This window comes from Phaenicophaeus curvirostris, chromosome 4 (genome assembly GCF_032191515.1).
Source record: "Phaenicophaeus curvirostris isolate KB17595 chromosome 4, BPBGC_Pcur_1.0, whole genome shotgun sequence".
NCBI lineage: Eukaryota > Metazoa > Chordata > Aves > Cuculiformes > Cuculidae > Phaenicophaeus > Phaenicophaeus curvirostris.
In genome coordinates, this window is record NC_091395.1 from 63,151,725 (window position 1) to 63,166,326 (window position 14,602).

General features: G+C 37.2%; 1 protein-coding gene across 2 annotated transcripts in view; it reads left to right on the top strand.

Moving 5' to 3' along the window:
- BOD1L1 (biorientation of chromosomes in cell division 1 like 1) overlaps positions 1–14,602 on the top strand; it is a 37,333-nt gene that overhangs the window by 5,013 nt on the left and 17,718 nt on the right. For both annotated transcript variants that reach the window (XR_011337382.1, XM_069856308.1), the window contains exons 6-12: positions 612–781; positions 1,847–1,970; positions 2,325–2,469; positions 3,093–3,168; positions 4,080–10,221; positions 12,260–12,327; positions 13,893–13,962. Coding sequence is in view for 1 of the 2 variants with exons in the window: in XM_069856308.1 (XP_069712409.1) it covers positions 612–781; positions 1,847–1,970; positions 2,325–2,469; positions 3,093–3,168; positions 4,080–10,221; positions 12,260–12,327; positions 13,893–13,962 (6,795 nt within the window). In the remaining variant the exon portion in view is untranslated. The remainder of the gene's footprint in view (positions 1–611; positions 782–1,846; positions 1,971–2,324; positions 2,470–3,092; positions 3,169–4,079; positions 10,222–12,259; positions 12,328–13,892; positions 13,963–14,602) is intronic.

A 14,602-nucleotide genomic window follows, 5' to 3' on the forward strand; every position in this document is an offset into this window, starting at 1 on the left:
TAACTAAATATTTGTGAAGTGACAACAAGCCCTAAATACATTTCAGGGATACAAATAATTTGTACAGTGTGGAGCACATGTTTTGCTCTATTTCTAATAACACTAATAAAACTGAAATAGATTTATTTATTTTTACTTGAATAATACTTAAATGAGTATTATTTGTGGTTTGTGTTTATATTTCAGTAAGCCTATCTAGATTTTACACTCAAATATTGCTCAAGTTTTTTGGTGTAGGGAAGAAGCTTAATTTAATACCTAGCAGAAATTCTATTCTGACTTCTTACATTGTGTTAACTACAAAATTCTACGTGTTAAAAGGCAATGTGATTACAGGCAAGAGGGTAAGTCCAATTGTTTTAGCTTGGTTTGTTCTGAGGTTTGTACCTTGCAGTTTTTTTGGCTAAATGTTGTGCACAAACACACAAATACGCCTTTTGGGTTTTCATAATCAGTAATATTTAGATGCTCAAGTGTTTCATTTTTTAAACTCTGTTTTTAGAAGTAATTGTAGATACACTTTGAGTAGCTTTGCCTCCTCTAAAGTTACATTGAAAGAAAGCTGTCCTAATTTATCAATGTATCTCTATACTTTACTAACCTTTCTTCAGATGACAAGGAGAAAAACAGTCTAAGTAAGACAAAGCCACATGCTAATGAGCTGAGTGATGGGAAAGCCAAGCCTGTTCGTCATGCTTATGTTCGCAAGCCTTTCTTGTACTCCAAATATTTTAGTGATTCAGATGATGAACGAACTGTAGAACAACGTCGTCAGTCCATTGTAAGTATAGATTTTGTTACTGCTTGCATTCTATGTCATTAAAGCTTTCAGCACAGAAATTCCACTTCTTATTTGGTGGTGGTTTGTGAGGGCGAGACTTGTTTCTTTTCACTTGACTTTTTAATTGGTTTTTTATTTTTTTTTTTCTCCCCTTGTGTTACAACTGCCCCTCCTTCAGACTTCCACTGATATTGCATGATCTGCTTTCCAGGGGAGCACTCTATTGCTTATACTTTCAAAGCTTCTAATAGTGAAAGCAGGGACGTGCTTTTTGGTCTTTCTCCACTACTCTAAAATAAATAGTCCTTTGATGTTGACAGCAGATTTACTAGTTACGTGCTGCTTCTCAGAATCGCAGCAATTGGTGGATTCCTTCTCAACGGAGTGATTTGATAGGGAGAACAGGAACTGCTGCACGTGTGAAAAATCTGATCTTCAGCAGATTTAATATATGTAATGACCATTTGGGTGAAAAAAGTAGGCCATACCTCCCTGCAGCATTGCGTAGTTAGGGCTTGATTTGACTGCGGTAGGCTACTTCGTTACATTCTTGCTGTTCACGAAATGAGTAGTTTGTAGCATGTTGCAGCCATTGGAAATGGAAAGACATGTTTGAGCATGTTCGCTGTGTCTTGTGGGAGAAGGACTAACACACAGAAGAGGGAGCAGCAGTTCTTTTAGATCTTTTTTATTTCTTTGGCTAAATATATATTGTATTTAAATATGCTTGTATATTTAATGTATATACACTATGTATTTGTTATGTATACGTCTGTGTGTGTATATATATATAAAATTAAAAATAAGATCTGTTCTTTGAGAAGGTCTTATAGCCTCTGTCTGAAGGAGTAAGTGATGATGATACTATGGAACTCATGAGTTTCACTTAGCAGAAGTATTAAAGGATTCCATTAACGTTCACGTAATGATTTCTAAGATCTGTTTATTTTTTAGTTTGCCTCAACCTACAGTGTTGTGTTGTATTCGAGTTTTAGACATACATTTGTAGTCAAAGAATGCTCTTTCACCTTATGATAAATTATTTTCCTTGGTTTTGTATCTCAGGCCAAAGAAAAAGAAGAGAGACTCCTAAGAAGACGAATTAACAGAGAGAGACTTGAAGAAAAACGTAAACAGAAGGCTGCAGAAAAAACAAAATCTTTAAAAACTGGAAATCAAAATCCTAAAGGTATGAGAAGTATAACACTAGCCCCCACTGCCCTGATCTTGCTCCATTTCTCTGTGGGAAAAACATTCAGCTTAAAATATTCATAATAGGTCTGTAGTCACTTCCCTTACATGTAAAGTTTTGACTGATATAACAGAAAAATGGATTATGTAAGGTGTTCATACAAAATTCCACATCTTCACTCTTTCATATTTCATGTATTGTTGTATTGCTTAAACATGATGAATGCCAATATATATACATTGGTAGTTCCCCACTACACATTAGGTCTCTCTGTACTACTTCCAGTCACAAATATAGCTGAAACAGTAATATGACATGCTTATATATTTCACTGTCTGTGTATTATTTTAGGAAAAAGTGGCTTGAACTTAGAAGAACATTCATCAAGAAGTCTCGAGTCAAAAGCTACTGGTACCAGCATTAAGGATGTGCTTAAAGAACAGAAGTTTTTAGAAAAAAAAGTAGCCTTAAGCAGAAAAAGAAAAAGAGATTCAAGGTATTCATATATTTTCTCAAAAGGAATTAAGTTTCTGAGTGTTCATTTTTGCATACGGAAAGGGTTCGCTACAACTTTGCAGTTAGCATTATCAATTTTAATAGTTTCCTTGTAAAATATTGACATAATTTTATTAATAATAAGCATGAAGTTCAGGCAGAAAATCAAGTTAAAGCTGCAGCTCAGACTGCAGTAGGAGGCTTTATGTGGTTTTTCACACACAGAATGGTAATGAAGGCGTGAGAATGCACAGCTTTTGGATGTTTATGGATCTAATATCAGTCATTCAACGATGTGGTTTAGTCTTTAAAATGATGTTTTACATAGATATGTGCATGCATGCATCTCAGTCTACACACAGGAATGTATAAGGCAATGAAATCTCTAATTTGCTTTACAGAGATAACTGTCATACTAATATTCTCTGATTTAAAGCACTGATGTCCAGAGGATGTTTTTGAAGTTGGTACACATAATTTTGAAGGAGAAAAAGCTTGAACAAATTGGGTGTTCAAAAGTTGTGTGACCATCTTCTGTTTCGATATTTTTAGTGCGCATTTCTCTCCTTCAACTGATATTGGTATTTTTCTCTTTTTTTTTATTTGTCCAAATATCTGTTTCAGGCATGCTGAAGATGGCTGCAAAAAGAAGTATGAGCCATCTGAAGAAGATTCTAAAGAAATGCAAAAATTAAATGAGGTATATATCTCTTAACATAAACCTTAGAATCTTCCTTTTTAATTGCAATAGTACTAGTTCATATACCCATACCAAAATCCATAATATTATATTCATTCTTATGAATGATTTTGTTTTTTCCTGCTAGTTCTTTCAGTCATGTTACTGACCTGATGATGCTGTAGTAATGTTTTCTGAATTCCCGTAGCCACTAGAATATACAGTCTGCGTATTTGGTGCTGATACATGGTATAATAGAACACAAGGTATATTTTAAGCTGTATTCTGTGAAACATGTTGCATTTTAAATAAGAGCAAAGTATGTCTTATGTGCAAAGACTTGAGGAGCTTGATTTATTTTATCTTCTCATTGTGGAGTTACAGAAAAAACTAATGTTTCCGAACACTAAAGGAAAGAGAACTTTTATGGTGAGAGTTTTTACTAGCAACGTTATTAACAAAAAAAAGAGCTAGTTGGAAGTTCAAATGGAAGTCTACTTTCTGGGGGTTTTTTTTAGGTCTTGGGGTGCTGTGTGTGGTTTTGGTTTTTTGTTTGTTGTCTTTTTTAACGACAGCATAGTGGCTGTTTAAATAACTTACGGAGTACTTGAAATTGATTGTGCATTTAAAAATTCATTTAAATACTTTTAGAAAGGAAAATCACTTTATAAAGAAAAGATACTCAAGGTCAAACAGACTGCTTATGGTTAACAACTTTTTCTTTAGATTTTCTCTCAGTGGTAGGTAGTTGGAATGAGAATAGCAAGTTTCATTTTCTTACTACCTGTATTTTAGGTGAATTTTTGTTATAGTGCTAAGTGTATGCTCTGGTGTACTGTTCTTGTTGAGTTTGCCCTTAACAATTCTGTTTGATCATGTAGTGAAGGATCTGTGTAACATTTGCTTATACGCGTAAAAACTTTCTTTTGTAGACTTGTGAAAAAAATTCTTCCAAAGAACTGAAGCATAATCATGGTAAAAGTGAAATCTCTAAACAGCTTAGAAGACTTTCAGAATTGGTGCATTCAACTGAGGAAAGCAAAAGTGATTCTAGGGTTGAAAAAGAACATAAAAGAAAAGCCTCTACCTCACTTCAGGCTGAAGGAGTCCAGCAAGAGAGTGAAACAAAGGATCCAAAAAGACAACTGGATAGAGCAGAAGTTAGTACTGAAGAACTACAGAAGCAGAAATCCATATTTAAGAATGAAAAACACCCCAAAAAAGATAGTGACATAGAAACTCAACATATGAGAAATTCTGCCAAAAAAGAAGCCAAGTCTCACAGAGATAAAAACGAAAAGGAAAGAACTACTTTAGAAGATAAACTTTCTTTAAAGCACAGATATAAAGGGGATGGTACTCACAAATCAAGTGAAGAAGTTGAAGTCCATTCATTTGAGAGAAGTTTGAAAGGAGAGGATGGTGGTCAGAAACATAATCAACAAATAAAAGTTTCCTCAGATGACAAATCTGAAAGAAAAAGTAAACACCGAAGTGAACGGAAAATATCAGTAACAGGTAAAGATGGAAAAAATATTTCTGAAACAACATTAAAAACTGAAGAATTGCTACGTAAGGAAAATAAAAAAGACAAGCATCTCTCAACTGAAAAATCGAGAGCAGAATACAAGTCCAAAAGGTCCCTGAGTGATTCTAGGCCACAAAAGGATTCCCTAAGTGCCTCAAAGCAACTTGCTTCTGTATCACACAGAAGGAGCGAAAGCTACTCGGAAGATAAACATGAAATAGAATCAGCTAACTCTGATTGCAATTTGAAACAAGAAGATGGTGTTCATAAAGATAGACGTAGATCTAAGAGCCTTGTAGAAGACAAGACTTCATTAAAGTCTAAGTCAAAAAGTCATAGTAAGCAATTAAAAGCATCTGAAACAGAAATACAAGAATATTTAACAAAGCAAGAGACTGGTCAGAAACTAGATAAAGATAAAAGCATAGAAGAGAATGATTCAGATAAGCAACACAAATCCAAGAATGAAGACAAAGTTCATGAGGAGAGCGGTGCTGAGCTCGAGCCTTTAAGTGGCACGCAATCAACTCAGGGATCACAAAAAGACTCCAGTCACAGAGTGAAGCTACATTCTGGAGAAAGAGGATTGGTAAAAGAGAAATGTAGAAGTGATAAAGATTTAAGCAATTCCAAACTAGAAAGAAAGTTATCTACAGAAGGTCACAAAAGCAGAAACTTAAAGCACAGCAACAAGGAAATAAAGAAGAAAGAAGAAAATATCAAATTGGAAGATAAAGATATTAAAGAAATGGATAGTGGGCATGAAAAGCCATTGAGCATCACAGTGGCAGTAGATAAAAAACAAGGTAAGAAGGCATCCTCTGAAAATAGAAAAAGCAGTATATCAAACCAAGATTTACTTGGAGGGGAAAATCAGTCAGCAAGCACAACTGAAAGCAGTCATGCTCCAGCCCTTCAAGAGTCAAGTGTGAATAATGATGACTTGCATTCTGGTCATGAGGAGGAGCTGATGGAACTTGATTTGAAACAAACAAAAGTACAGCAGTCATCTAACATCAAAGGAAAAAACATTGAAAACTCACTCCAAGCCACAGATACTGAGTATGCAGCAAAAGAAAAAATATCTCTCTCTCTTTCAAATAAGGAATTAAAACACAGCTTGGCAGATCCTGAAGCTTGTGAGTCACAACTTGTGCCTGCAGCTGAAAAAACTGTTAAACAAGAAGATAATGCTAATAAACAAGTTGGTGCCTTAGACACTTTATTCAAAAAAGCTTCCATAGATCAAGAACCCAATAAACAAGGGGGTTATAAAACGAGCACTGGATGTAAAAGAAGTGGCAGAATTTTACGGAAAGTTCCCAGTAAGGATCAAGCTCCAGAAGACAGCAGAAGACCAAAGAATTTAAAAGCTGTGATAAATTCTAATTCAGATGACGTTCCTTTAGCAGTTAATTCTTCCAGAGAAGATGCTGCTGATGCCAAGTCCATGGATCTGGATAGCTGTGATTTTACAGATTCCTTGGATAGCATGTCTAAAGAATGCTGTAATTCAGATGGGACATCTTTATTTGAACATACTTCCATTTTGAAGAATGATGCAGCACAGATTGTATGCATGGGACAACAAGATAGTGCAGTGATGAGTTCTGTCACAAAAGACAGTGGTGACAACATCACTATGACAAACAGTATAGAAAAAAGTAACAAGGTGCCCTTGACTGATGAACAGGCAATGGAAGACAATACAGCTGGGTTATCTAGTCAAAATTATGATGAAGCAGCAAAATTGGAAAGTAGTCAGCAAAATGAGTTGAAAATGAAGGAGGAAAGCTTGGTGACTGATATAACTGAAGATTGTGGAAATGTAACAACAGAAGAATTTCAAAAAAGAAAGGAGAGAGAGTGCTTGAATACAGATGTTTCCACAGAGGGAGAAAGAAGCAGCACAATGATGGATAATGTGGAAAGTAACAAGATGCGTGATAGTGATGATACGATACAATCTTCCTCTCTGTTAGTGCCTGAAAGAGACCTTGAGGAAACAGTCAAAGACTCTGTTATAGCCAGCGGGCAAGAAAACAGTGATGTGATTGGCGTGGAAGATAAAAGTGAAAGCAATGCAGTAGGCACCAGTGCAGGAAGTAGTAAACTTTGTTTGTTACATAGCAGCCTACAAACAACTCCTGCCACTGTAATAGGAACTAGCACAGAAAAGATCATTGAGAGCACTGTATTGGCCACTAGTACAGGGGAAGAGCGAGCTGAGGGTGCATCGCATTCTGAAAAGGACAGTGATGCTACAACCACTTGCTCAGAAGGAGAAAGTGACGTGACCGTGATCTGCTCAAGCATAGAAGCTGATGAAGGTTTCACAACAGGTGTATGGGTAAAAAGTAGTGAGAGTGGCATTATCATCACAGGAGCAGATATAGGCGAGTGTACTGTTGCAGCAGCTGAGGAAGGTGGTGGTAGTGTTGTCACCGAAGGATTAGCAGAAAGTGAAAGTTACCTAACAAGTACAGAAGGAGAACAAAATGGTGACTGTACCATGGTTGATGCAGAAGAAAGTAGTAAGGATTCAGTCAATGCGAGTGGAGTAGAAATTGAAGACCGTGTGAATAGTGCTGGGGCAGAAGAAAAAGATGATGCTGTGACTAGTGCAGGCTCTGAAGAAAAGCGAAAAGCCACAACTTGTGTAGATGCAGGCAGATTTGAAAGTTCTGTATCCTGCTTAGGTGAGGTAGAGAGCGATGGTGCTGTAACTAGTGCAGGGACAGAAACAGGTGAGGGATCAACAAGTGGTGACAGTTCAGGTGAATTTAGGGGCAGTGTGAGAGCTGGCCAAGTAAAAGAACATGAAGGTACTGTGACTTGCACAGGTGCAGAAGAAAGAGGTCATAATTTCATTATCTGCTCAGTGTCTGGTACAGATGCCCAAGGAGAAAGCACTGTAACTGGTGCATGTGTTGCAGTGGTCACAAACAACAATGCCACAACTGGAACTAGTGGTGACAAATCTGAGGATACTGTAAATGGTGAAAGTGCAGTGACCAGCACAGGCATAACTCCAGAAGATGATGCTGAAGTTTCAGTAGTCTGTACAGGGCTAGAAGACAGCAATGAGGGGTTTGCAGTTTGTTTAGAAGCTGAAAAATGTGAAAGTCCAATGCACAGTACAAAGGAAGAAACCAGTATCACTACGGTCAGTGTAGGTCCATGTGATGATGAAGGTTGTGTGACTAGCACAGGCTCAAAAGAAGAGGATGAAGAAGGTGAGGGTGTTGTGACCAGTACGGGAAGAGGAAATGAAGAAAATGAACATGCTTCTACTTGTACAGGAATGGAAAGCGAAAATGCACTAATTTGTATAGATGCAGAAGGTGAAAGTTCCATTATCTGCATAGTTGCTGCTGAACAAATGGAAGCTGAGTCAGAAGTGGCTGGCATGAATATAAATAAGCTTACTGTTGAGAGCATGACAAGCGCAGAGAAAGAAGCTAATTGTGGCACAAACTGCAAAAATGCTAAAGGGATTGTTGAAAGCAGCGTAACCAGCGCAAGTGCTGCAGATGAGGGTGCCTTAATGGTGCATGTAGGAGAGCGTGAAGGTACCTTGATTCCTTTAGATGTTGAGGAATGTGAGGGTCCCATGACTAGTGCTATGGCAGTGCAAGATAAAAGTCAGTCTGGCACTGAAGATGAACACGAGAATGCCATGACTTCCTTTGACAGCAGAGAACCTGATGCCTCTGTAAGTAGTGCAGTTCCAACAGAAGTTGAGAATTGTCTTATTCCTACTGACGGAGAGGAAAAAGTCAAAGGTGATATCATCTCTACCAGTACAGTGGAAGAAAGTGATGCTCCCTTGCATTCAGCTGTGGATGCTGAGGAAGGTCCGCTTGCTATTGCTAGACCGACTGAAAGTGGGGAAAGCTCTATGATATTAATAGACACTGGAGACACAGAGGTGCCTATGTCCAGTACAGCTACAAAGTTTAAAGACTGTGGGCATGCTTTTGGCAGTAAACAGGAGAAAGATGAGTGCACTATGATTTCCACCAGTATTGTGGAGGAGTTTGAGGCTCCTATGTCAAGTGCAGCTATTGAATATGATGGTCAGCTTCCCTCTGTGGAAACAGAGGAAATAAATGAGAATGCTATGGATTCTGTAGATATGGAAATATATGAGGCTCCCATGCCTAGTGAATCCAGTGCAGGAGATGATAATGATGATGATGAAAGTCACCCAACTGCTAGCAGTAAGGAAGAAAAAGATGAGTGTGCTATGATTTCCACAAGTGTTGTGGAAGAACAAATAATCTTAATGTCGGGTGAAGTCACAGAGGAGGCGATTCAACATGTCCCAGACACAAAGTCAAAAAATGAAACAGTAATGATCTCTACAAGTACAGCAGAATGTTTTGAAGCTCCTATGTCTAGTGTAGCTATGCAAGGTGAAAACAGTCTCACTGCTTCAGAAACAGAAGGAAGATACGAAGCTGCTGTGATCACTACGAGTATGGCAGAAGAATGTGAAATAGTCTTGATCAGTGCAGCACCACAAGCTGAAAGTCAGCTCATTGTAGCAGAAGACGATGAAGGTGCCATTATCTCTCCAAATGCATCAGAGGAATGCAAGATTGTGGAGACCACTGCAACTATAGAACAACAGTTTGGACTTGCTGCTTTCAATGCAGATGCAAAAAGCAGAAGTTCTGTGATTTTTGTGGGAGAATGTGAAGCTCCTGTGCTTACGGTCGCCACCGACAGTGAAGATCAACATGCTGCTTCAAGTCTAGCAGATAAGGAGGAGGAGGGGGCAGTGATCGCTCTGAGCACAATGGAACAATGTGATAGTCTCTTCACCTTTACAGTCATAGAAGAAAGTCAACCTGCTGCTGAGAGTGCAGAAGTAAAAGACAAAAGTGAGGAAATTTTTAATCCTGCTAACCAGACTGGATGCATCTTATCAGCTACAGACCCAGAAAAAAGCAGTAATTCTTTGCTTTTCATTGGTAGAGAGAATGAGACTGATGAGAATGGGGTGAGGGGAGAATCTGCAGCGTCTCAGACCACAGTAGACAGTGAAGTTAGAGAAACGGATGAAAATTCAGTGAACCTCATGACTGTAGATGAAGCACTTTGTGTGGAGATTAGTACAGAGGCTGCTGTGAACCTAAGCCCTTCCTCAGAGGCAAGTGGGAATAATAAGCAAGCTGAAGATGTTTTGCCTGAGGATGAAACATCACAACCTGCGTGTATGATTTCAGAAACAGCAGTAGAGAGTGAAACTCTAAATAATGTAAAGTATAACTCAAACTTGCTTTTAGAAAGTGACTTTTCTGAAATAAGGACTTCTCTACCTAGGGCACAGACTCTTTCATTAGTTTCTGTAGATGAAGTGACTGTAAATACCAACCATGGTGAAGTGACAGTAGAAGCAGAATTGGAAGAAAAAAGCAAACTTCATACAATGCATGTAGAAGAACTTTATGTTAGTGACAACAAAACGGACTCAGTCAAAATAGATGATGCTGGAATTGAAATTACTTTTCAAAAAAGTAATACAGCTTTTAATTCAGGTGAGGATTTCTTTTTTTTATGTCTTTTTAGCTCTCCAGTTTATCAGCTGTCATGAATAGATACATTTTACCATGATTATAGTTAGAAATAGCTTGCTCTGGTCAAATATAGCTGATTTCTTTGTTGGTTGCAAAATAACTATTCATAATATATTTAAGAATTGGTAACAAATATTTGAATAAGCATGTGATTCTGTGAGTATAGGTGTGACTGAACTCAGTTATCTGAGGTATGTTGGAAAACAAATGTTATTAGAGTGCAAAAATCTGTTAAAATACATTGACTTAAAATTGTGAGTTTATATATGGAGTGGTTTACAAGGAGCAGTTATTGTGGAGCTACAGATGGATTTTGGTTTGTATTTTGAAATTCAGAAATGCTTTTGTAGGAAGGAGGATACATTTTATCTAGACATACGTTGACATTTTTTTAAGGGTAATCGCTTAGTAATTTTGAAGATTAAGAGTGGCCATTCTTAATATGCAGATTTTCTGTGTGGTTATTTAATGGTTGTATTCAGATTCACTCTCTTGGGCTGAATTTTGTGTTGTGAATACACTTGAAATGGTCCTACTTTGTGTTACAAGGCAATTGGGCAGTCATCCTAAATAAATATTTTAAGACAGCAATGATGATAGGTGTCTGTCTTAAATGGAGTGAAGTTATGTTAGTATAGGACATGTTTTATTTCCAGATCCATTTTTCTGGAAGCTAACATTTGAAATGAACTTGCATGGTTGATAGTTCCTAAAATACCATGTAATGAATATCCTGCTATTTTCAGCCTTTCTTCTCTTGACTTTCCAGAGCAATTGAAGCACCAAGTTTATGAAAATTAATAAATTCTGTACATGCCGTAATGAAGTCGAAATTATTACTTCATTATGCATTTTGGAAAAATTAAAATGGTAGAAAAATCTCCTTTCTTTATACCAAAGGAAGTAGAATGATGCTGGTCAAGTACCACTTTTAAAATCTTTTTCCTTCTCGTGTCTGTCTTTGCTATTTTTTCAAAAAAAATAGACTGACATTTATAATGTGGATTTAGCTACAGTTTCTCAAGATCTGGATTTATTTGCTAGTGTTGATATTTGAGGTGAGAAAGTTCACTCTGAAGATTTTGAGATCTTATCAATTTGTCAAGGAAAGATGCCAGTCTTGAAAAATGTTATTCAGTATCTATACAATAGAGACAAACATGAGCCATGAAAATTTAAACTGCCACACTTAGGTATTTTTATCTTGGTGCTTTGCTCAATCTTTGTTGTTCATTGATGTAGCCTCTAAGTACTGGTGGTAATGGTAGTCTTATTCTGTGTACCACAACCACAATTTAATCACTTCACATGCATCATTGATGGATGATCACATTGTAACTATTTCTTTTTGTTTAGGAAAAGCTGTATAGACAGACTTTTTAAACAGGTGCCCCAAAAAGCTCTACATGCTGTGTGTGTGGCCTGTTCTTTAGATGTTATAAGCATACAGCTGTTCAAACGGGGAGTGAAATGGGTGGGGTTTTAAGATTTTCTGGAATGGCATTGACATTAACAGGACTGAGCTTTCAGTCTCTGGAAATTTTATATTTTCAGTGGTTACAGTTTTAGAACTTAAAGAGATTTAGATCCTGTTGTCATTTAAAGACAACTATTATTTAAAGAAAACTCTGCATTAATTAGTATAGAGGTAATTTGCTGTTTGGAATTTGGTCTGAAAATTTGTCAGTGTTTTTTAAAGAAAAGCAAGAAAAAAGAGCCAAAGTCAGAATTCACAAATAAACTGTGGTAAATCCTGATAGCCCATATTTTCCAATCCTTTTGTACTTAAGGAAAACATAAAAGCATTTGTGTTCTTGCAGCTGCAAAGTTGGGGCTTTTTTTGAGCTGGTTTGCTGCAGACAGACTTGCTATTGTTTCCATTGCCTACAGGAAGGAATTAAATTCATCTGCTGTGTTCATGAGGTGGTACTGAGAAATCGCATGAGATAAATGCAGCTTAATGTAATCTAATAATCTTAACATATTTGTATTTCATTAGGCAATAATGCATCTTTACCAAAGTTGACAGAAGAACTAGAATTTGAAACTAACTTGAGAACTGAAGAGGTATTTATGTTGTTTTGAAAATTTTGACTATGCTATTTCTTGTATAATTATACATCTTGCTAGGGCTTCTTACTATACCTTTTGATTTTTATACAGGAAAAAATGGCATTGAACTTAACCTTTCAAAGCATCACTTTTCAGATTATTCAGCTCTGCTTTTCTAAGCAGCTGGCATTTAAAGTGTGGGCTGTCCATGTTATTCTGTGGTAGAACCAATCCCTGACCCCCTCCAGCCATGTTCTCCCCGTGACCATGACATTCAAGTTTGCTTGTTTTACAAGTTGATCATTCTGTGTGCATGTTGCTTGTGATAGTGCTTGCAATAGCCATACATGCCTTAACGCTTATAGTTTTGAAATTGTAAATGTACGCTGCTGTTCAATTTGTTGTATCGCTTCCATGCCAGTCTTAAGGCTTGCACGTTCTTTCTGTATTTGAGGAACTCTTGCTGCTGTTCTGTACTGTGATAACTACAGCCCATTATCTGCTGTAACAGAAGATTAGGGCATCCTGGATAATCCAGGGTATTGGGGCTCATGGTAACTTAGCTTGTGTAAGACAAGACAAAATTGAGCCTGCCCACTTCTGTGTCTGTGCTGTGGTCCATAGTAGGATTCCAGATGGGTTAATTCTTCGTTCAGACACAGGACTGGATCTTCCCAAACTCTGACAATAAGAATTTTGACAGAGAATGTGGTTCAGAGACTCTTAAGCATCTATGAAAGTGTGGAACTGCACTGGGTTACTGGGTTCAGCTCCAGGGCGAGCAAGTTGAGTATTTCTGAACTACAGTTTTGATGCCTCGGATGCACTTCAGGAAAATCCAAATCAACTTCAGCCTAGTGGGATTTATTGGTTTGAGTTGAGTTCTGCCTGCAAAGAGGTGCACTATTTGCCAACATAAGGTGGTCGTAGAGTCAATATAGCCATGTTCAAGTGGCACTTTATCTAAGCTTGCAGTGGCCAGATCTAAGTGTACTTTTCTGTGCGTCAGTAACATATAGCTGGTATGCAAGTTGATTTAAAAAAAAAAAAAAATCTGAAAAGAATTCGCTGTGTCTTGTTATATATTGCAGATACATATTCTTTTGTATATGTGAACACTTCTAGAATGTTGCTTATATTTGGAACTCCTCTTTGAGTAGGCATTGCACCTTGACTTCCTGAGATTTCTCTTGAGATCTCCTTGTTAAACTGAACTCTGGTGCCAGTGTTAACTCCAAGGTCTAGGTTAAGGCACTGCTGTAGTGTTCAACAGTAATGTCACTAAGCTCTATCAGTGTTCCTTATTAACATGTATACAGCTATCTTAATAGGAAAACTTTTATCATAGAATCATGGAATGGTTTGGGTTGAAAGGGACCTTAAAGATCATCTAATTCCAATCCCCTTGCCATGGGCAGGGACACCTCACACTAGACCAGGCTGGTCAAAACCCCAAGTTTAAGTCTTTTTTTGAAGACTTACAGATCATCATAAGACAGTGTTCATCATGATATGAGGGAGGGAGATATACTTGTTCTGGATACAAGTCATATTTTTATTTCCTTTGGTTTTGTGTTTAGCAACAACAGCCTGGAAGTCCAAGAAGTGAAGAGGGATGTGTGGATCTTCATACTAAAGAGTATCAAAAAGGTGACTTTTATACCGATAACAGTTTACTTTTCATACTGATTTGACTTTTTCTTATGATAAGGGTCATGTAGATTTGACGCGTATAGATGGATAGAAGCAAACCCTGCAGAAATTTTGAAATGCTTCCAGGAGTTCATTTGGCTTTGCATTTGGTTGTAGGAAAGAAATCCTTCCAATATGATATGCTGAAATAAAGGGGAAAGCATTTAGGATCTTAAACAAATAGACTACTAACATTTTATTTAAAAACAATAAACAAAAAAACCTTTTACTTAGAAAGATACAGAAAAGTCAAAGAATGGCTTCCTTCCTTTTAAGCGCAGAACGTCCTTATTGGTTGTTGTGACAGGCCTTTTCAGGATATAACAACAGTAAGTACTGTATGACTGTAAGTCAGACAGACTTAACAGAAAGTTTGTTTGGTGTTTGGTTTGGGGTTTTTTGCTCTCTTGAAGATTAAATTATTTCTGGCCATCCACTGGTATTTGAAGAGCACTTATAAGTAGGTAATCACCTAGCAAGGTTTCTCGATTAGTCACCTTGGATCTGTGCTCATTAATTCCTTTTCTGCATACTAAATTAATCTTAAATGGAAAAGGAAAAAAACAAAGAAAAATCCCTGTTTCCCAAAACCACACTA